The sequence below is a fragment of the Urocitellus parryii genome, chromosome 12 (assembly GCF_045843805.1).
Source record: "Urocitellus parryii isolate mUroPar1 chromosome 12, mUroPar1.hap1, whole genome shotgun sequence".
In the NCBI taxonomy this organism is placed as follows: domain Eukaryota; kingdom Metazoa; phylum Chordata; class Mammalia; order Rodentia; family Sciuridae; genus Urocitellus; species Urocitellus parryii.
This window is the reverse complement of record NC_135542.1, coordinates 50916478-50939933: the sequence shown is the minus strand read 5'-3', so window position 1 is coordinate 50939933 and position 23456 is coordinate 50916478. Positions and strand designations below refer to the sequence as shown.

The 23456-nt window shown below is 36.8% G+C and overlaps 1 protein-coding gene across 1 annotated transcript in view; it reads right to left on the bottom strand.

Moving 5' to 3' along the window:
• Positions 1-5811: 5811 nt before the first annotated feature.
• Rab10 (RAB10, member RAS oncogene family) overlaps positions 5812-23456 on the bottom strand; it is an 86681-nt gene continuing 69036 nt past the window's right edge. The window contains exons 3-6 of the mRNA XM_026391118.2: positions 20288-20426; positions 13638-13727; positions 12354-12455; positions 5812-8274 (exon numbers count right to left, since the gene is read on the bottom strand). Coding sequence (XP_026246903.1) covers positions 8191-8274; positions 12354-12455; positions 13638-13727; positions 20288-20426 — 415 coding nt within the window. The 3' untranslated portion in view covers positions 5812-8190. The remainder of the gene's footprint in view (positions 8275-12353; positions 12456-13637; positions 13728-20287; positions 20427-23456) is intronic.

Genomic DNA, 23456 nt, shown 5'->3' with positions numbered 1-23456 from the left:
CACAGCTTTTAAAACCAGTGCTGAGCCCCGGGCAGTGGCGCATGTCTGTAATCCCAGTGATTGGGAAAGCTGAGCAAGGAGAATCAGAGTTCAAGGCCAGCCTCAGAAATTTAGTGAGGGCCCTAGGCAACTTAGTGAGGCCCTGTCTCAAAATAAAAAAGTAAAAACTCTGGGAATGTAACTCAGTGGTAAAGCACCCCTGGGTTCAATCCCCAGTACTAAAAAACAAAAACAAATACAAAAGAATGGTTCTGGAGATTGGAAGTTACTTGATATAATTGTGGACACATGCTCATGGCCCTTTGGTTACATTCATAATAGAAAATTTAAAACTCACATAAGCTGGGTGTGATGGCACATGCCTGAAATCCCAGCGACTCAGGAGGCTGAGGGTGGGGGATCAAAAGTTTGAGGCCAGCCTGGGCAATTTAGTGAGAACCCTAACTCTAAATAAATAAATAAAAAGTGCTATGGATTTAGCTCAGAGGTAAGTGCCTCTGGGTTCAATCCCCAGTAACATAAAATAACAATGACGAAAAACTAAAAAATAAGCGTATAGATCAATGAATTGTTATTCGTCAAACACCCTTATAACCAATACCAGTAACCAGAAGATAGGATTTGGCATCCTGGGGACCCTCCATATGACCCTTCCAATTATAATGCTCCCTCTCTGGAAAGAAGATCCTCCTGCTTTTAGGGCAAACATTTCCTTAATTTAAAAAATAATAATAATATATGACCTATGTACCTTCCTAAACACACTATAGTTTTGTTTGCTTTTCTCTGTCTCTCCCATTGAAATTTAACTGTTGAAAAGACTGGATCAATTGTCCCATGAATTTTACCAGTCTGGATTTTGTTGATTGATGTAGTTAAATATGTTTCTCTGTCCTTGGATTTTTTATAAATTGACACTTGGATTCAGACTACAGATTTGATTCCTTTTTTTTTTTTTGCATGGCCTCATTATAAGGAGTATTGTGTTCCTGGTATTTCCATGTATATTTTGTTAGATTTCTCTTTTTGTGATGTTAATAGCTATTGACTTTGACTAAATCCATTAATTCGTTAGAGGTTACAAAATAATAAGATTCTATCATCTCTTCTTTCTTTGTTGGAATACTTCTCTATATAGAAATTTCATCTAGTTTACTATTTAGTTACCTAGTAGTTCATATAAGGAGGGCAAGATAAATTCTTGATTCTTTACTCACAGGGGAGGGTATGTGGGGAGAACATTTCTCTGACATCCTGTGATAGTGATTAATTAGATGTGTGTATGTGGGAGGGCTCATTAATTTGTGGGTCTAAAAAAATTTTTTATAGCAATTCTGGAATTGAACCCAGGACCACTGAGCTATATCCACAGCCCTTATATTTTTCGAGACATGGTTTCATAAAATTGCTGGCACACACCCTGTGATTTAAACACATTTAATATGGTCTAACTGTCTGTCTTTGGCCAAAGTGGGCATCTTCAAGGTAGTTCCCAAGCCCTATTTTTATGTCCTTACATTCTGAGTTTCTTTGTCGTCTGATGTGACAAGTTATTTTGGGCCCAGCTTACACATTTCCTATCACAAACTTGGAATCTGCCATTTCAAGCAACTCCGGATTCTTATAGTGGGAAAAGGAATTTCCTATTGCTCAGAATGCTACATCCTTCATAGTTTATTGCAGTTGCCTTGCACTCACTTACATGGGGTTGCAAACCTTGCCCAGTTCCAGCGCCTGCTCAGTTGGCCTGCAGAGTGTGGAGCAGCAGCAGGCTGTTGCGGATGCCCCACGGATGTTTCCCTTTGCTTTTCCCTGTGTACATGCTGACTCTGAGCAGCCTTTGTTTGTATCCAGGTTTTGGCCCTGCTTGTATTTGGGGCTTTGTGGGAATACCTTGTCACTCACTACTTTTGCTGCACACTGCCCATGTTATCCTAGTTGCTGTGTTTTTATGCAAGGACTTGAGGAAAATGGAACATTATGCCATTGTTGCCAACTTTTTACTGAAATCCCACCTTACTATCCTTTTAAGAAATGTCCTCCACTGCCTACATTAGCTGAAATTGGTTTTTACTGTTGGCAGCTGTGAAAAAAAAATGATACTGACAGATCTTAAGTTAAGCTAATAGGTGGCAGAAGAAAAGATTTTGTTGTGTGATCTGTTTTAAGACCTATAAATTGGGGCTGGGGATGTGACTCAAGCAGTAACGTGCTCGCCTGGTGTGCGTGGGGCACTGGGTTCGATCGTCAGCACCACATAAAAAAATAAAATAAAGATGTTGGGTCCACCGAAAACTGAAAAATAAATATTAAAAAATAAGAAGACCTATAAGTTGCCGAGTGGATATATAGCACTTTGGTCAAAGTTAAGGCTGTTATGTGCTGGGACCTCAAGAAGGACCCAGCTGCTGGATCAATTCACTGCTATTTCCCTGGAAATGCACAGTGACTAACTATGACAGATTCTTGCTAGAGGCCATGGGGCCATTGTGGATTCATGAGGAAAGTTGTATCAGGAAGATCACCCTTCTGATCTGTGCAAGATGGACTCGGGGTGTGGTGGGTAATCAGTTAGAAAATCAGTGGTGGTCCAGGAGAGAGGACAATTACCAAACCTGAGCTGTGAGCATGTGGGGGAAGACATGAATAACATACAGAAACTCGGGGCCAGGTGAACGAGGCGGGAAGACTCATCAGCAGTGCGACTTCAAGGCTGGGTAATCAGAAAACAAGAGAAACAAACGAGAAAAGAAAATTTAACTTCCCATGTGTGCAATCTAGAGTTTAAACTGAGAAAGTAATCCCTATCCCAGGAACTTATTCCTTAAACAATTCTTACCAAATATTTATTTCCCAGGTAATATTTCAGTAGTCTGTTGAGAGAAAAGTGAAGTTCAGTCTGTGTTCAGGGGAGAGTCCTTGCTCCAGTGTAAATGCGGGGACACAATAGCCAGGCTTTGGGGTTACTTCAGCTTTGTCCCTGACATGCCAGTCAGCTCACCTGCAGAGGGCGCTCGCCATGCAGCATATTCACCGTCTGGTGTTTTGTGGCAAGTCAGCCTTCAACATTTCCAGGCCCAGGACGTTTATGATTGACTATGTAACACTTCATCAGTCTTTAACGGAATCTACTACAGGGCCTTCCCAAGAAGCACAGGTGGAAAGGCCTCTCCAAGTCTTGCTGTTGTCAAAGTAACATCAGCTTTGCTTCCTGTATGTCTGGTGTCTAAGCAAATGGATCTTTTTCATTTAACATAAAAACCCTGCATTTCAGACTGGGGTTGTGGCTCATGGTAGAGGGCTCGCCTAGCACATGCAAGGCCCTGGGTTCAGTCCTCAGCACCACATAAAATAAAGATATTGTGTCCATCTACAACTAAAAATATTTTTTAAAAAGCCCTACATTTCAATGTAATATAACATTTTAAGCAATAAATTCTCTTACACCTGTACAAACACTGCTGATTTATAATCTACTCCTGCATTTCACTGGCATTCAATAAATTACAAAGGGATACAAGCAAACATGTTTGGTAAATCTCATTGGATACAGTTCACTTTGTAGTTCAAAGAGTTTTGTGCCAGATTTTTTCTTAGCTTCTATATCATAATCATAATCTTTTTTTTTTTTTTTAATATTTATTTCTTAGTTCTCGGCGGACACAACATCTTTGTTGGTATGTGGTGCTGAGGATCGAACCCGGGCCGCACGCATGCCAGGCGAGCGCGCTACCGCTGAGCCACATCTCCAGCCCCCATAATCATAATCTTAACTTTTAGGCTAATCATGTGATGGTAAGACAAGGGCTCTCTCTTCATCTTGGTGCTGCAAGTCTGACATTTAAATTCAGCATCCTGGCAAGTGCTTTGCTTGCACCCCACTCCTTCCTACAGGCTCCTTGATCTTATTTCAGGTCACACTAGTCTTCTATTACAGATCACCTCAAGTCTATCTAGGAAGCTGTCATAAACATATTCAACTGCCCTCTTTCCCTGACCTCTATTTTATCATTAGTAGTCACTGTTCTAGCCATTACCTAACAATGAAGTTCCCTCTCAAAGGATAGTTTCAAAAGCCCATTGAGAAGTGGGGTTGTGGCTCAGTGGTAGAGCGCTAGCCAAGCACAGGTGAGGCAGTGGGTTCCATCCCCGGCACCACATAAAAATAAAGATGTCGTGTCCATCCACATTTTTTTTTTAAAAGCCAATTGAGAGATTTGTGAAAAACCCCAGGCTTATTACTTTCAGTCAAGGGATGGTTTCTATTAGAAAATAAAATTGCCAAAAGCCAAGCTGGTGTGTGTGATGTGGTAAAGATACTGGGGCTTGAACCCAGTGTCATTTTACCACTGAACTATATCTCCAGCCCTTATTTTTGGAGATGGGTTTCACAAAGTTGCCCAGAAGAGTCTGGTATTTGCAATCGTCCTGTCCTAGCCCAGCCTCCTGAGTTCCTGGGATTATTCTTGGGCTGCAGCCCAAGATCATGCCTCATATGTCTATCTCTGCCTAGGCAGTCTTGGCATGTAGGCACCAATTCATTTATTCCCTTTTTCAAAAAAGTCATTTCAGCTGTTCTCCCCAACTGAACTTACTAATAATACATTTACAATCAGATCACAACTATTTGGCTCTTACATATGCTTACCTAATTACTTACTTTTGCTTTCTAAGCCAGATCATATATCTGAAGGCAAAGACCACATCCTATTTTTCCTATACCAAAGGCAGGATTATATGCCTCACCCTAGACACACAACAAACACATGGGGGGTAGGTACAAGACACCATGAAAAACATTCTAGGTTTTGTTTGGGCGGGAATTGAACCCAGGAGCACTTTACCACTGAGTTACATCCCCATCCCTTTTTAGTTTCTATTTTGACACAGGAGCTTGCCAAATCGCTCAGGCTGAACTTGAACGTGTGATCCTCCCAACTTGGCCTCTCAAGTTGCTGGGATAACAGGTGTAAGCCATCACTCCCAGATCTAGGTGATTCTTATAAGGTGGTGCACTTATAATTTCAGCAACTCAAGAAGCTGAGGCAAAAGGACTTCAAATTTGAGACCTGGAAAACCTAGCGAAGCCTGTCTCAAAAGACAAAAAGTGTTGTGAATGTAACTCAATGGTTACATTCACCATTGGGTTAAATCCTCCAGTACCACCAAAATAAATACTGTTTAAGAAAACATCTAAGTGTCATCCTTCCAGCAGAGATGATTCAACAAATATCAACTGAGGGAGCCTTAATATAGAATTAAATATTTCTTTTGCCAATATATACAGTCAAAGCTGTTGCTTTGGATCACAAAGTATGAAAAACTTCCCATTTTCATAAAAAGAAAAAAGAAAAAAAAAAACAAAAAAAAACTTCCCATTTTCAGATAAGAGGACAGTCACTGCTAAAATAAGGATGCAATTTCTCTCTAGTATGGTGAACTAACCTTGGTGTCCTGGGTTATCTACCAACTGACTTCTGCAGCTGGCCTCTGGCACATTCAACTAGACTTAATTGGAAGTGCTTAGGACTACACAGCATCTGCTACTTTATACCAGATATTGGGCTTTACTGTCCTGGAGATCCTTCTGTTTTTTAAAATAGTTCTTCACAAAGACAATTCTTGAAATTACCTTCCCATTTTCCATAAGTTGCAAAAATTTCCCTTCTATTTTTGTCCCTCAATATTTAGTTTGCTATTTTGCATTGTTTTCAGAAGAAATCTTCCATCTCCACCTCCATAAATAAATGAAAACCAAACCACACAGTTGGAAATCAAGTTTTGTTTTTATATGAACAGAAGTAGGCCATCTAGAAATATTTCAGTTTATTTAAATTGTTAAGTAGAATATGAAACCGAATTTGTAGCTAGTACCAGAGAATGGACTTAACTGTTGGGTGTTTAATGAGAACAGCTTCTACATAGGATCCCAAGAGACTTACAGAAAAGGGGCAAAGCCCTAATATTAAGCAAATAAACTCATGTTTCAAACAGATTATACAAAAATTGATTTATACTCCATTTCCCTTTTTTTTGATATTTAGAAAGTGCAGATTTAACAAAAGGTAGCCATATCCTTTCTATGTACAATGCCAAATATAATTATGCAAACAATAAACTGTCAGTCTGTTACCCAAAAATCCCAGTGTTTAGCTCTCAAACCTTAAGTCACTGAATTGAATAAAGATTAAAGAGGGTTAAAAGTAAAAAAGCTACTGCCACATTCCAGATAAAGGGAAGCAACCAATACATTAACCTAACAACAACAGGTTTAACCTAAAACTTTTCAAAAAAGCTGTAACATCATTTCATTATTTTTAAGTGAAAAATTAGGGATTATTTGGCAATGCTGCTTTTTACTAGTAAACAATGATAAAGTCAAGTGAGGGGAAAAACCTAACAACAACAACCAACGAATGAGGCATATAAAATTGTTTTTAGGGCACTATCTGAAAAATTCATGGATTTTCATTGCAGATAAGTCCCTATGTTGTTGTTTATGTGAGCCAAGAGGTCATTAAAATGCGTGTCATGACACAGAAAGACTTTCAATGGAAGCTGCTGTCCTAAACTCAGCCTCTGCTCGAAATGAATCATGCTATTCACAATTATTCCAACAAAGGTATCATCTTAGGATGCTAGCAGCATAGCAAACTTAACCTACCCTATCCTAATGATAAGCAATGAAGCCAAACTAGAAAAGATGAAGAAAGGACAGGGTTAGAAACAGCTAGAGATCTTATCTTTACACGAGAAGCCTTTTGTTGTCCTTTTTCTAAACCATGGTAATATAAGTTTTCTAAGAGGATGTGACCATAGGACTCAAATTAATAATATTCTAAAGTATTTCTAAATCTTAAGGTAAAGACAACTTAACACTGAAAAAGTGTTCTTCAGAGGCCAAATCTCAACACATTTGGCAAACATGTTAATAAAATCCACTCCTCTTTCCTTTTTTAAAAATCTTTACTGGGCTACCAAACTGCCAGAGGAGTTGCCAAAATGGAGACTACTCAAATTTAGATTAAGAGAGTTATTCTAGGAAAGTGAATAGGATATACACCTAATTAGACAAACCACAACACCCTCCAAACACTAGTGCATGCAATTAACTCTTCCATTTCATAAACTCAATGGACAGACAGGAAGAGAACAATGGAAGAAGAGGTACATAGAAGTAAAACAGCCAATGAAGAAATCTGGGACAGAGGTTTTAGGGAAGAGTATATGAGAGGAAGACAGCAATTAAGTGATCTTTGATAGTAGGCAGTTAGAATTTATCTTTCAGTTTACTTAGCAAGTTACATCAGTGCTTTATGTAAAACTTGACAAACCTACTAGTTTGCCCCTTTCATTTTTAAATAACTCATACCATGAGGTGGTAGGGGAGGAAAAGCAAATAAAGCAGCATGCAGGAAGATGAGACACAAGGAAAAAAGTGGCCAAGGAGAAGAATTGGCGGCAGGAAAAGTTTTAAATAACAAGGCCACTGAAAATGAGACTCAGCAAACCAAAGCTATCATTTCTGCATTACCCTTTGTCCTCAATTAACTACTGTGAAAATTATAGCCAAGCAAACCACAAACATCTTAATGGTTTATATTTGGATGATATGTCTCCTGCACATGCTTCCACCAAAACAAAAAAAGGAAAAACCAAATAAGTTCCTTTCCACATAAGGCACAGGACAAAATTAACCCCATTTACATATTCAAGGCGAAAATGAGTGTTTTCCTGGCTTTTGTTTCTTTTGCTATCACATGTCTATAGATTATAGGGACTCAAGCACATTATCCATGACAGAAAATTCCACTGTTGTACAAAATAAAATTGTTAATTCTAACTTTTATTCTTATACAATTTGTAGAATAGAGTTGAAATGATTGCTATAGGTTTTAATGTTGATAAGAACTGGACTATAATACAACTGAAATGCAGTGGTGAGCTGAGCAAGTACATTTAAAAATGAAGTCACAGACATGATTTTTCTATACATTTTTTTGTTTAAAGAAAATTATAATAAAGTCAGCAAGCAGTCACAGATGAAAGAACAAATAAAATAGGTGGTTTGGATAGTTATGATGAGAACAAAAATATCTGTTTAACAGAGTTAAAAATGGACAGAGTGGTTTATTTTGCAGCAAGAAGAGAAACGGGTGGTGGATGGCAACGGGTAGAACAGGAGAACGCTCAGCAACATTTGCTCTTCCAGCCTGTCACACCTCCTCCACTGCTGATATCTACATTTTCACTGTTGGGCTCTTTTACCGGGGTCTGGAACAAACACACAAGAAAAGTAACCATGAATAAATATTGCCATGGAGAAATCAAGATTTAATGTCAATTCGTGCAACAAAAGGCAATTATACTAACATGAAATAGGTTTCTTCCCCTATGCAAAGTCAAGATTGGAGGCCATGATTTTTGGTCTTTATTTAATCTGCTTCCTCCAAGCTATAAAATCTTACAGATATTTCCTGGCAACTTTTACTATAGCTTCTGAAATCATCTCTGCTCTCTTTTTAATAAATTTTGTTATCTCCTAGTCCTACCTCAGTACATTTAGTAAATTTAGAGCCCCTCCAAAAAAAAAAAAAAAAAAAAAAAAAGCTTGGTGCAATGGCACACACCTGCAATCCCAGTGGCTCAGAAGGCTGAGGCAGGAGGATTATAAATTCAAAACCAATCTCAGCAAGCTAGGCCCTACACAATTCAGTGAGACCCCATCTCAAAATAGAAACTAAAAAAGGGCTGGGGTGTGGATCAGTAGTTAAGTGCCCTTGGGTTCATTCCCAGGTACAGGAAAAACACTCATTCACAAACCAAAAACAAACAAACAAACAAAATTACAAAGCAAATTGTATAAAACAATGTTGGATCACATTTAACTTTAGATATATGAAATGACTCTTTTCTGTTTAATTATTATTTGCCTTTTTTTTTCCTGGTGGCACTGGGAATTGAACCCATGGCCTTGTGCATGTGAGGCAAGCACTCTACTGACTGAGCTATATATATCCCTAGCTCCTATTATCATCTCTGCCTTTTTTAGGCTGCAGCCTATAGTACTGTATCATACACACAGTGCATTACAGGGGAGCTCAACAATTAAACTATACCCCCAGCCCTTTTTTATTTTTACGATAGGATCTTGATAAATTGCTCAGATGGGGGTCTTGAACTTGTGAACCTATGAGTTTTGGGATTAAAGTTATATACTACCACTTTTTACTTATTATTTTAAATGTTTGAACCTTGGAAATGAATCACCTATTCAAATAGTTAAGTTTAAAATATATTTTTAAAAAATATTTTTAGTTATAGATGGACATAATACCTTAGTCTTTTTATGTGGTACTGGGATCAAACCCAGTGCTTCACATATGGTAGGTGAGCGCTCTACCACTGAGCCACAACCCAGGTCCCAAGTTTAAATGGGGGGGGGGGTACTAGGGATTGAACTCTGGGGCACTCAGCCACTCAGCCTCACCCCCAGCCCTATTTCGTATTTTACTTAGAGACAGGGTCTCACTGAGTTATTTAGCCATTGCTGAGGCTGGCTCTAAACCAGTGATCCTTCTGTCTCAGCCTCCCAAATTGCAGAGATTTCAGGCATGTGCCATTGCACACCACAAGGTTAAAATACTTTAAATTGCTTTCAATCTAAACTTAATTCTAATGTGAAGCAAAATTACATTTGATGTTTTAACACATAACTTTATTGCAAAGAATATGTATGTGTATGAAATGAACAAAAACAGCAATTAGAGAAATGCAAATCAAAACTACTCTAAGATACCATCTCACTCCAGAATGGCAGCTATTATGAAGACAAACAATAATAAGCGTTGGCGAGGATGTGGGGGAAAAGGCACATTCATACATTGCTGGTGGGACTGCAAATTGGTGCAGCCAATATGGAAAGCAGTATGGATTCCTTGGAAAACTAGGAATGGAACCACCATTTGACCCAGCTATCCCTCTCCTTGGTTTATACCCAAAGGACTTAAAAACAGCATACTACAGAGACACAGCCACATCAATGTTTATAGCAGCACAATTCACAATAGCTAAACTATGGAACCAACCTAGATGCCCTTCAGTAGATGAGTGGATTAAAAAATGTGGCATATATACACAATGGAATATTACTCAGCAATAAAAGAGAATAAAATCATGGCATTTGCAGGTAAATGGATGTAGCTGGAGAAGATAATGCTAAGTGAAGTTAGCCAATCCCCTCCAAAAAAACAAATTGTGAATATTTTCTCTAATATAAGGTGACTGACTCATAGTGGGATAGGGAGAGGGAGCATGGGAAGAACAGATGAACTCTAGATAGGGCAGAGGGGTGGGAGGGGAAGGGAGGGTGCAGGGGGGTGGCAATGATGGGGGAATGTGACAGTCATCATTATCCAAAGTACATGTATAAAGACATTATAAATTGGTGTGAACATACTTCATATACAGAGATATGAAAAATTGTGTTTCTATATGTGTAATAAGAACTGTGATGCATTCCTCTGTCATGTATTTAAAAAATAAAAGAAAGAAAGAAAGAAAGAAAGAAAGAAAGAAAGAAAGAAAAGAAAAGAAAAGAAAAGAAAAGAAAAGAAAAGAAAAGAAAAGAAAAGAAAAGAAAAGAAAAGAAAAGAAGGAAAGAACAGAACAGAACAAAAAGCTACCTGATCCCCTATCCCCAACTGGGGACTGAATTCAGCAGTGCTTAACCACTGAGCCACATTCCCAACCCTTTTTGAGAGAGGGTCTTGCTAAGTTACCTAAGGCTTCACTAAGTTGCTGAGGTTGGTTTTGAGCTTGGGATCAGCTCCTGCCTTAGCTTTCCAAGTCACTAGGATTACAGGTGTGTGCTACTGTGCATGGCTAGTCTGAGATCTTTATGCCTCTATCTATACCTTAACTTTTATATGATAATAAGGAAGCTCTTCCAACAGAACACAAATTATATAATGATAATATAATACTATTCAAAGAAATGCCAAGAAGATCAAATTTCATAGCACAGACAGGAAGAAATTAGGAAGACCAAAATGCCCAGAAACAAGGGTATTCCAGTAACTTGTGTGATGACTCCTGTCAGTCACATTCTGCCTATCTAGCCTGGACTGTAATTTTTCATCCTTACCCATCAATCTCTGAAATACCAAGTTATCTTCCACTGATTAAGAAAAAACATTTTTCTGCTGCTTTTATTCTCTTTATTTTAAATATCTGTTTTCCCTAGCCAATATAGTATTTTTCTACTCTACTTTTTCGAATTTAATTTTCACCTTCAAGGAATTCTAACAGGTTTTATCTTTACCTACTTGTTAAATATTTTTTTTTTAGATTGTTTGATGAAAAAAAAATTGGACACAGGGGTGTTCCATCACTGAACTACATCCCCAGTCCTTTATAAAATTTTTGTTTTGAGACAGGTCTTACTACTTTGCTCAGACTGGCCTCAAACTTGCAATCCTCCCCTCAGCCTCCTGAGCTGTTGTGTATGTATCACTTTAGATTCACTTCTTATCTTGAATTATCAATGGCAATACAAAGGATCCATTAAGAGAAACAAATCCACTTGGGCATAGCTCCCATGCTTGTATTCCAGCTGGGTTAGTAGGATGCAAGTTTGAGGCCAGCCTGGGCAATTTAGTGAGACCCTGTCTCAAAATAGAAAATAAAAAGAGCTGGAGATGTAGCTGTGTGCTAAAAATTCCTGGGTTCAATCCCTAGTACTGGGGGAGATGAGAAAGTGAAAGAGGGTGCATATAAAAGAAAGAAACAAGTTCAAGAGTGAAAAAGTTGAATCAAGGGGCTAGGCTGGGGGTGTCGTTCAGTGGTAGTGCTTGCCTAGCAAACCCTGGGTTTGGTTTCCAGTGCACATGCACCTGTGCACACACACAAAGCTGGAAATATGAACCCCGGGGATTGGAGAGTAGCTATGAGAGCTCAGATAGCAACTGTTGGTTCTGACTAGATCTGTCACATTTCTAATGGCTTTTAGCAATCTAGCTAGAAATTCCTTACTTCCCTTCAGAGGATAATGGGTACAGAAAAAAACACCACCCAAACCCAAATTTCGCACATAAATCAGTATTTTTGAAAAGATAAGAGGGGCTGGGTTGTAGCTCAGTGGTAGAGTGCTTGCCTCGAATGCATGAGGCACTGGGTTTGATCCTCAGCACCACTTAAAATATAGGAACTTAGGGGCTGGAATTGTAGCTCAGAGGTAGAGTGCTTGTCTTGTACATGTGAGGCACTGCATTCGATTCCCAGCACCACATATAAATAATAAAATAAAGGACCATCAACAACTAAAAATAAATAGATAAATAAATAGAACTTACCTTTCGAAGGATATCTTCAGCTAATGTGAGGAAAGCCTTTTCAATGTTTATATTTGCTTTTGCACTAGTCTCAAAAAATCTAATACCATGCTCCCTTGCAATCTAAAATAGAAGCAAAATAGCACTGTAAAATTATCACATATGGGTTGTCAAGTGGTTACAACATCAACTGATGTAACATCTTAGAAAATACTAATTTTATTCTGAAGACAACAGTCTCAGATAGAGCATATAAAGCATCTGAGTCAAACTCTTTCAAAAAACAAACAAAATAGAAGTAATCAAAATAACCCTCTTCTTACCCCAAGAATTTATTTCAGATATTCTAAATCATATATTTCACTCTAGGAGCAAACTTAAATTAGAAAGTCTGTGTGACTTATCTAATTTCTGCTTGTTACATATAGGCTTTTATTTTTTGTTCTTTTTAGTTAATACATGACAGTAGAATCTATTCTGACATAATTATACAAACATGGAGTATATCTTATTCTAATTAGACTCCCAGTTTTGTGGATGTACACAATGTTCAGATTCACTGTAGTGTATTCATGTGTGTACATAGAAAAGGTAAGTCAGATTCATTCCACTGTCTTTCCTATTCCTATCCTTCCTCCCCTTCATTTCATTCCTGTCTAATCTCTTGAACTACTTTCCCCACACATACAGGGTTTTGATTTTCAAACTTTGGAATCACACTAATTGATACATTTCTTTAAAGTGCTAAGATGAAAAACTAAGAATTCTTGATTTGTATTTTTCCTTCTATAGCTTAAACAAAGTTAAAAATGCTATATAGACACAGATCTGATTATCCTATATATGTTGGATATGTACTGAAAAATATTCACTCAAAAGATAAGCTACTGTTTTCAACAAGCAGTTTAAAAACTATGTGACTAGCTTAGTGTACTCCATCACTACCAGAATCAAGACAATCAAATACAGAATTATATCCACAATGAAAGACCAGCACTGCTAAGCATGGTGGCGCATGCCTGTAATCCTAATGACTCAGGAGGCTGAAGCAAGAGGACCACAAGTTTGAGGCCAGCCTAGCCAACTTACAGAGACCCTATCTCAAAATAAAATAAAAGGGCTGGGATGTAACTTGCCTTCCATGCACAAAGTCCTGAGTTAATCCCCGGTTCCAAAAAGGAAAACACAAAACAAACAAGTAAATAAAGTGCTGGGTGTAGCTCAGTGGTAGATTACACCTGGGCTCAATCCACAGTATTGCAAAAAAATAAAAGAACAATATGTCAATTTCAATAAGACTCTTACCTGTTCTCCTTTGCCTTTAGGCACAACTCTTTTATCGTCCATATCACATTTATTTCCTAGTAACATTCTTTCCACATCTTCATTGGCGTGCTAAAATGAAATGAAATTCTACTTTTACACACTACATGAATCATGACTTGATATTTTCCAAACATGACTTTGTTTTTCTCAATTAGTGTCATTTTCATAATAAAAAAGTTTTAAAGAAATTACCCTAAAATTTGTTAAAAGCCTACACAAACTCTTAAAATTACCTAGCAAAAGAGATACAATTCCTAAGAAATATCCATGCCAAATGTTATTTCCCCCTAGAGGAGGCTGTCTACTTTCTAGATATAGTCTCAACAAAAAAGGTGACACAGGCAAAACTGTGTCACTGGAAATCCTATACATAATCTAAACCCAAGCTGGATCATGATATTAGATTTTATAATACATACTACCTTATAAAAGTTCTAATTTAAAATTTTATGGAGTCCTTAGACTGTCAAATAACTACCACTGCTAGATTACAAGAAGCTCCCACACAGTAAAATCAGTTAAAAACAAAAGGTCACCTCCATTGAAATCACAATGCTATTTCCCCCACAAAATAGAAAGATCCATCCTAAAATTCATATGGAATCTAAAAGGGCTTCAAATAGCCCACAACAAGAAAATATATATATATATATACACATGTATAAATTAAAATACTGTAAATATGCTACAATGAAACCCATTATTTTAAAACTGTAATAATTGTCAGAGTAATTTAAAGAGCCAATTTTTTTAACCTTAAAAAAATATATATATATATAGGGCTTCGATGAAACTCAGTGGCAGAGCATGTGCTCAGTGAGGCACTGGGTTCAATCCCCAACACACACACATACACACACACACACACACACACACACTCACACACTCTCTCTCTCCCTCTCTCTCTCACTAAATCCCCGATTTCAAGACTATGTGGTATTGGCACATAGCTTCGGCACAACAAAGTATCCATCAAGGCAGGGAAAAGACAACCAGTAAAAGGAGAAAATATTTGCAAATCATACATTTGATAAGAGATTAGTATCTAAAAAACTCAACAACAAAAACCAACCCGATTAAAAAAAATAAGCAAAGCTGGGCACAGTGGCAACACCTGCAATCCCAGCAGTTTGATAGTCTGAGGCAGGAGGACTGCGAGTTCAAAGTCAGCCTTAGCAACTTTAGTGAGGCACTAAGCAACTTGGCAAGATCCTCTGTCACTAAATAAAATACAAAAAACAGCTGAGAATGTGGCTCAGTAGTTAAGTGCCCCTAGGTTCATTCTGTAGTAGCAAATAAAATAAAATAAAACAAAACAAAATAAGCAAAAAACCTGCACAGATATTTCTTCAAAAAAGAGAAACAGCTTGAAGCGGTGGTATATGTCTGTAATCCCAGAGACTTGGGAGGCCTAGGAAAGGAGGATTGCAAGTTGAAGGCCAGCCTCAGAAATTTAGTAAGTCCCTGCTCAACTTAGTGAGACCCTGTCTGAAAATAAAACATAAAAAGGGCTCTGGAGGGGCTGGGATTGTGGCTCAGCTGTAGAGCTCTCCCCTAGCACGGGCAGGACCCGGGTTCGATCCTCAGCACCACATAAAAATAAAAAGGCATTGTGTTGTGTCCATCTACACCTAAAATATATATATATATATATATATATATATATATATATATATTTTTTTTTCCCCCCCTAAAAAAGGGGCTCTGGATGTGGCTCAGTGGTAAAGCACTTCTTTTTAATCCCAAGTACAGGGGGGCGGTGGGGGGATAAGGCTGAGGTTGTGGCTCAGTGGTAAAGCACTTGCCTAGCATGTGTGAGGCACTGGGTTCAATTCTCAGTACCACATATAAATAAATCAATAAAATAAAGGTCCATCAATGTCTAAAACAAAATTAAAGAAAAAAAATGAACAATAAGCACATGAAAAGAGGCTTAAGAGGCTTAATATCAATAATCATTAGGCAAACGCAAACCAAAACCACAATGAGATGCCACTTAGTACAGTATTTAAAAAGAACAACAGAAATGAAGTGTTAATAATTAAAAAGAAAGAAAGAAAGAAAGGAAAAAAGAAAACAAGTGGTGACAGGGATGTGAAGAAATTAAAATCTATATTTAGTCTTTTTAAAAAATATATTTAGATGTTAAAAATATATATTTTAAAAATTATATTTTAGATATAAAAATTCATTTATTTATATGTGGTGCTAAGAAATCAAACCCAGTGCCTCACACATGCTAGGCAAGTGCTCTACCTCTGAGCCACAACCCATCCCCTAAAATCTATATTCATTCTGGGTGGGGAATATAAAATACTACTGGCAGTTCCTCAAAAGTTTAAACGAAGAATCACCAAATGATCCAGCAATTCCACGTCTAGGTATATAACCAAAAGAATTTAAAGCAGGGACCAAAGCAGAGATGTGTACACCAATGTTCATAGTAGCATTATTCACAAAAGTGAAAGAGTAGAAATGATCCAAGTATTCAAAGATGAATGAATAAACAAAATGTGACACACACACACACACACATACAATGGAATATTGAATTCTGACACATATCACAATATAGATGAACCTTCAAGGCTTTATGGTAAATAAAATTAACTGGTTACAAAAGAATAAATGCTGTAGGACTCCACTTATATGAGGTACCTGTAATAGTTGAGGCAGAAAAGAGAATGACAGGGGCTGAGAGAAAGGGGAAACAGGAGTTATTGTTTAACAGATATCAGTTTAGGAAGATGAAAAAATTCTAGAGAAGATGTTGATAGCTGAACAACAGTAAAATCTATTGTTAATACCAATGAACTTGTTACCAAAAAATGATTATATATATCAACCACAATAAAAGTAGGTTGTGTGGTTGGTTGTTTTTATGGTTCTGAGGATTGAAGGTAGGGCCTTGTACATGTAAGCATGTGGTCTACCGTTGAGCTCCATTCCCAGGCCTAAAAAAAGTGTTTAAAAACAAACAAAAAAACACCAAATGACTGCAGTTCAGTTACTTCATAACATAAAACAGCATATCTAAGGTTAGAAAGAAATTAATAATACAAAATATTATAAAGAAATGATCTAGGGATTCTATGGTCTTATCTTAACTCAGTATCTCCTAATTCATATTACTGCTAAAACAAAGGCAACTTGGCAAATGTCCACTAACAACCAACAATACACCAAGTGCAATGTGCTAAAATTGTTAAGAGGCACTCTTCATTTGGAATCTGTGGATGTACTTCAGGGGCTTCAAGAATTCTAAATAAACACATCACCTGAAATAATCAATAACTGATCACTTCAAAGAGTCGAGTTTCCAAGACATTAATGTGAACTTCCACTAAAACAGAAGACAGTTTCATTACGTATAGATTTAAAGGCTATTCTACTAAGGACACTCTTAAGTTAAGGCATAAGCAAGCCAATGGAAGGAAGCCAATAAATGATCAATAAAGGTCAAAAAGGGTAAAATTCCATTAAATGTAAACAGAAGAGTTAAGGTATTTTGAGCCTGGTTTAAAAAAAAATAACAAAGCTTTGGTAACTTGACCACCAATTTATAGCATAACATATCTCCATAACCATATACGTTACTATTCTGAGGATAATGAAGAAATGGTAAAATTCTACAGTGTAAATGTTTAGGAGCTTAAAAACATATTTGAAAGTAAACCTGAAAAAAATTAGACCTTAGAGCCCTAAACTGTCAACGTCAGTCCCAGAGCAGCACCATTCCATAAAAGACAGTGGTGATCACATCGTGGGATCAGGGTGAGTTTCCTTCAGGTTTTAGCGCAAATTAAAATGGACTAGCCTATGTACAAGTTCCTTTTCAACCACTTATTCATTAGCCTTGCTTCCTGATGAGGTTAGGAACCTCTTACCAAAAGAGGCCATGGGGGGAAAGTTCAAATTAGGTCCAATTCAGTTGTCATTAAAACCATTAGCAATGATCTGGAAGACTTCTAAACCATTCCTTTCTCTTTAGAATTGGTGCATATGCTTCCCGCCCCCCCCCCCCAGGAAATTTGGAATTGCATTTGTACTGACTCATGGTAGGCTGTACTTATTTATTATTTTTTTTTTAAATTCACAATACCTTTATTTCACTCATTTATTTTTTACATTGTGCTGAGGATCAAACCCAGGGTCCTGCGCGTGCAAAATGAGTGTTCTATCGATGAGACTCGCCCCTCCCCCATACTTATTGTTAAAAATTTCACTAGGAAGTTAAAAAGCTTCTGTTGCATTAATGGTGTTCATTCTTAGTATGACTAGCAACCTATATAAGCAAGGCACTGAATTTTATATAACATGTTATGACTTAGCTAGATGTTGTAATTATCAGAAATTCTTTTCAAAGTATTATATTTTAGTAACAGAACTTACTTATTAGTTCTTGGCTCCTTAACTACTTTTTTTGGTACTGGGGATTGAACCCAGGGGCACTTTTATCACTGAGCCATATCCCCGGGCTTTTTTATTTACTTATTTTTAGCTTGAGAAAGGGTTTCACTAAAGGGCTGACCTTGAACTTGCCATCCTATTGCCTTAGTCTCCTATGTCACTGGGATTATAGGTGTGTGCCAGCATGCCCATCCCCATCTTTTTAAAAAAGGTTATGTTTTCAAATTCAGAAATGAAAAACTATTAACATTATCCAAGAAAGATATATTTCTGAGTTCATTAAATAATAACACATTCCTACTAGTCTAGGAAACTAAGTATTTTCTTGGCTCATATTTTTTCCCCGAATTATTATTGTTCCTTTTACATAGTAAAAAAAAAGAGATCTATAGTGGGGCTAAGAAAAAACCTAAGGGGCTGGGATTGTGGCTCAGCGGTGGAGCACCCGTCTAGCACGGGCGGGACCCGGGTTCTATCCTCAGCACCACATAAAATTAAAGGCATTGTGCTGTGTCCATCTACACCTAAAAAAAAAGAAAAGAAAAAACCTAAAAAACAGCTGGAATATTCTTCTCTAAATAACAAACACAAGAACTTAAAAGTTCAAAACAGCATTGAACAAACCTTTACAGCTAAGATTACAGCAATACTAATGCATCAAGCACCGTGAGGTTAATGTAGGCTTCACTGCCAAACTGGGAACCATATCATTCAGGCTATACAGGACTTTTTTCATACGTTTCTTATGCCAATAAGCATTTAAATCTTTTTCATTGAAATGCACAAAACCTCTACAATCATATCAGGCAAAACCACACAAAGACAAATTGGTAGATGCACCACATAGACACATCCACAGAGACATGTTTATGAGGAGCACAAACATGTCTATTTATATATATTACACAACCAGACTATAACTAGCTTAAAAATCAACTTATTTCCTAAGATAATAATACAAAGAGACGAGTTTAGATATCAGGGGGTCTCTCAATTTCAGTACAACTGACATTCTGGGCCAGATAATTCAAGAGGTTTGTTCTGTCCGTTGTAGGATGTTTAGCAGCATCCCTGGCTTCTACCTATTTGATTCAAGTAACATTCTTCTTGTGCCCCAATTGTGGCAGCCAAAAATATCATCAAGTGTTCTCTTAAAGGTAAAACTGCCCCTAATTTGAATAGAAAACACTGTCCATCGCTATTAAATAAATTAGAGGTGCCAAGTAATTTCAAAGGATATTTAAATGCAGTAATTAACCATGAAAACATTAAAAAAAACCAACGTATGTTTACAAACATAAACCTCAAAGTTGTTTTAATATGCAAATAGTAACAAGACCCCGTCAAAAGAAAATTTTAAAGCATATGTTATAAAAATTGGAGCTAAAACATGAAACTTAAGTTTCCTAAAGAGTTGTCTAAAGCTGAGGCCTTTAGTTCAAAGCACCTCTTTGTGAACATCTCTATAGCCAAAGTAGTTATGGTAATTGAGAATTCAGTCCAAGTGTGCTTTAAAGAGTTATTTATAGTGAAATTCAAATACTAGGAGGCAGCAATAATTCCAAAAAGAAGCCATCTAAGCTGTAGAATGAACAGATATGCTTTTATAAATTTACTAAGTATCTTCACATGCAATAAAATGGCATTATTTTCTGTAAGATTTTTACAGTATTAGTACTCTGTGTATTTTTAAATGCCTAGAAACAATATAACATTTCCACAACTTAAAAGTAATTTTTAAAATTGCTAGGGCTGGGAATCTAGTTCAGTGGCAGAGAACTTTGCCTGGCATACATGAAGCCTGGGATTGATCCCCACTATTACAAAAAAAAAAAAATTGAAGCCAGGTATGGTGGCACATGCTTGTAATTCCAGCTGCTCAGAAAGATGAGGCTGGAGGATGCAAGTTTGACACCAGATGGGCAACTTAGCAAGACAGTATTAAAAGGTTTAAAAACAAACAAACAAAAAAAAGTGCTAAAGTGCCCCTGGGTTTAATATCCCCAGTACTGAGAGAAGTGTGTGTGGGGGTAATCACTGGAAAAATTTTCATTCAGAGACAAGCATTGTAGAACAGCACTGGCTGTTTCTATTTGGGGCCATCTTATAAGATAGCCGAACAGTATCTGGATAAACTAGTAATTTTGCCTTGGATGGGGTTTTAGATAGAATGGCCAAAAGTTTAAGATGGAAGCATTTATACGATTTCTAGGTCTTACCTCATCTATGTTTCTAAGCCATTTGCTGATGTTTTCAAAACTTTTACCATTGGTGATGTCATATACTAGCATGATACCCATTGCTCCTCTGTAGTAGGAGGTTGTGATGGTGTGAAATCGCTCCTGGCCTGCTGTATCCCTGAAATAAACAGTCAATAATTTTATTAAGCATTTTGATATTACTATATTACAGATAAAGGACAAACAGTAGAATAGTTTGGTAAAATAGAGATTAAAATACTCTATCTAGTCAGGCACAATTGAATGTGCTTGTAAGTCCTAGCTACTCTGGTTCCGGGAGGCAGGAAGATGGCTGGAGTCCAGAAGTCTGAGATAGCAGCCTGGGCACAGGGAAACCCCTGCTCAAAACGAAACACACACACATACAAAACAAAAACAAACAAGCAAGCAAGCAAAAAAAAAAAAAAAAACAAAAAAACAAAACAAAAAAACCCCTGAAAATCCATGATCTACCACAAAGCCAAAACAGAACAAACATTCATTTAAGTCTTAACTGGCAAACAATACGGTTCTTCATTATATATATATATATAAACAAACATCTTTTAATTGAAGGAAGTTAACGAGTTAACCATAGTGAATGAAAATCTAGAAGGGAAAACAGTAGAAAGAGATAAATAAAACTCTGGAAGTTATTTAATATATACCAGCAAGCACCATAAAAATTCTTGGAATTCCATCTTATTTAACCATTTACTTTTATAATGTAATACAAAAGCATGTGGAATTTTAGGAACATTTAAGGACAACAACATGACATTTAGGATCATTTACAAAAAGTTGTAAAGATAACTTCATTTATAAATAGTGAAAGATATAGGTAAATAACATTTTCATTATTATTTAATGCCTTCATGTCAAAGGTTTAATATATGTTTTGCTCCAGTTATGATGCCCTCTCATTTTCATTACCAAATTCTTTCTCTTCTATGGATCATCATTCTTACCACCAATCACTCTTCATCACTGAGCCACCTCTCCAGTCCTTTTTATTTGAGACATGGAATTGTTAAATTGCTGAGGATGGCCTCAAACTTGTGATCCTCCTGCCTCAGCCTGCTGAGTGGCTGGGACTACAGGTATGCATCAGAATGCCCAGCAGTCTTTTATTAAAAAGCAAAAATAAACTCTACCCACAACTCCACATCTCTCCCACTAACAATTTCTCTGTTGTTTCCAACTAACATTTTTTTAACTTTAATTTTAAAATATAATCATAGTCTTAGAGGAAGTTATAAAAGTAAGTAGAGAAAGGTCCTGAGCATCTTACCCAGCTTTTCCCAATGGATTATACACACACACACACACACACACACATAAAATAATATTTTAAATATATGACAGCAGAATGCATTACAATTCTTATTTCACATATAAAGCACAATTTTTTGTATCTCTGGTTGTATACATAGTATATTCACCCCAATGATAATATTTTATAAAATCCTAGCAGAATAGCAAAACCAGGAAATTAACACTAGTACAATCTACAGAATTATTCGGACTTTGTTTTTTCTTCACTATGAACTTACTTGTGTATGTGTGCATACATAGTTCTCTGCAATTTTATCACTTAAGAGATTTTCAATATCACCATCAACAAGCAGAGAACTGCAAATCATCACCACTCCCACAGTCCCTGAACTAGGGCCAATTACCAGTTTTTCATGTCTAAAATGTTATCATTCTTCAGAATGTTATATAAATAGAAATGACATAGTACTCTACCTTTTGAAATTGGCATTTATCTTTATTCAGCATAATATCCTAGAGATCCTATCCAAGTTGTTCATGTAATATGAGTGTGTCACATTTAATTGCTGAGCAGTATTCTGTGGTGTAGATATGCCACAATTCATTTAATTATTTCCCAATGTAAAGACACTTGAGTTGTTTCCAGTTCTTGGCAATTACAGATAAGTTCTATGAACATTCATGTACAGATTTCTGGTTGGACATGTTTTCATTTCTCTGAGATAAATATCCAGGAATGTTATTTTTGAGCCATATCTTTTTTAAAAATATTTTTATTAGTTGTTGATGGACCTTTATTTTATTTATTTATTTATATGCAGTGCTGAGAATCGAACCCAGTGCTCCACACAAGCTAGGCAAGTGCTCTACCACTGAGCCACATCTCCAGCCCTGAGTTACATCTTAAGTGTGTATAATCATTAAACTTTTCCAGAGTAGCTGCTATGTACTACCTTCACTAGCGAAGTATGAGATATAGTTTCTCTATATCCTCAGGAGCATTTGATGTTGGCATTAGTTTTTGCTTTTGTTACTTAGTTGTTTTCATCAGGTACATGCAAACGATGATAACTCATCATTATTTTATTTGTTATTTCTTTATGGCTAAGATGTTGAATATTTTTTCATGTGCTTAATTACTTGTCTTTCATATATCCTCTGTTTCTTATCTTTTGCCCATTTTCTGAAAGATGGGTTTTTGTTGTTGTTATTTCTGTGGTGATGGGAGTCAAATCTAGGGCCTTGCACGTGTCAGGCAAGTACTCCACCACTGAGCTACACTCCCATCCTTTTTAAAATTTTGAGTCAGAGTATGGTTAGATTGCCCAGGATGGCCTTGAACTTGCAATCCTCCTGCCTCAGCCCAGAGTAGCTGGGATGTGTAACCCGGCTGCTTGTTTGCCTTTTTACTGGTGACTTTTCAAAGTTCTTTTCATATATAAGCCATTTGTTAGATATGTAGTTTCTCCAGGTCTGTAACTAGTCTTTTTATTCTTCTGAACAGGTATTTTGTTGATGCTCAATTTACTGATTTTTAAAAATGAATCAAGTTTTTAATGTCATGTCTAAGAACTCTTTCTTCATCTAGTCTTTGTTAAAAATATTTTTTAGTTGTCAATGGACCTTTATTTTATTTATTTATATATATGCGGTGCTGAGAATCAAACCTAGTGCCTCACACGTGCTAGGCAAGTGCTCTACCACTAAGACACAACCCCAGACCTCTCTTAGTCTTATTTCCAAAAGATTTCTCACATTTGTATCTAAAAGTCTAAGGTTTATTAAATAGAGCACATATTTTGATTTAACTTCAATACAAAATGGTTTCACACCATACTTCTGCACTTTTGCCAAAAATCTAGAGCCCTAGTTTAGTCTAATTTTGGGTTCTTTA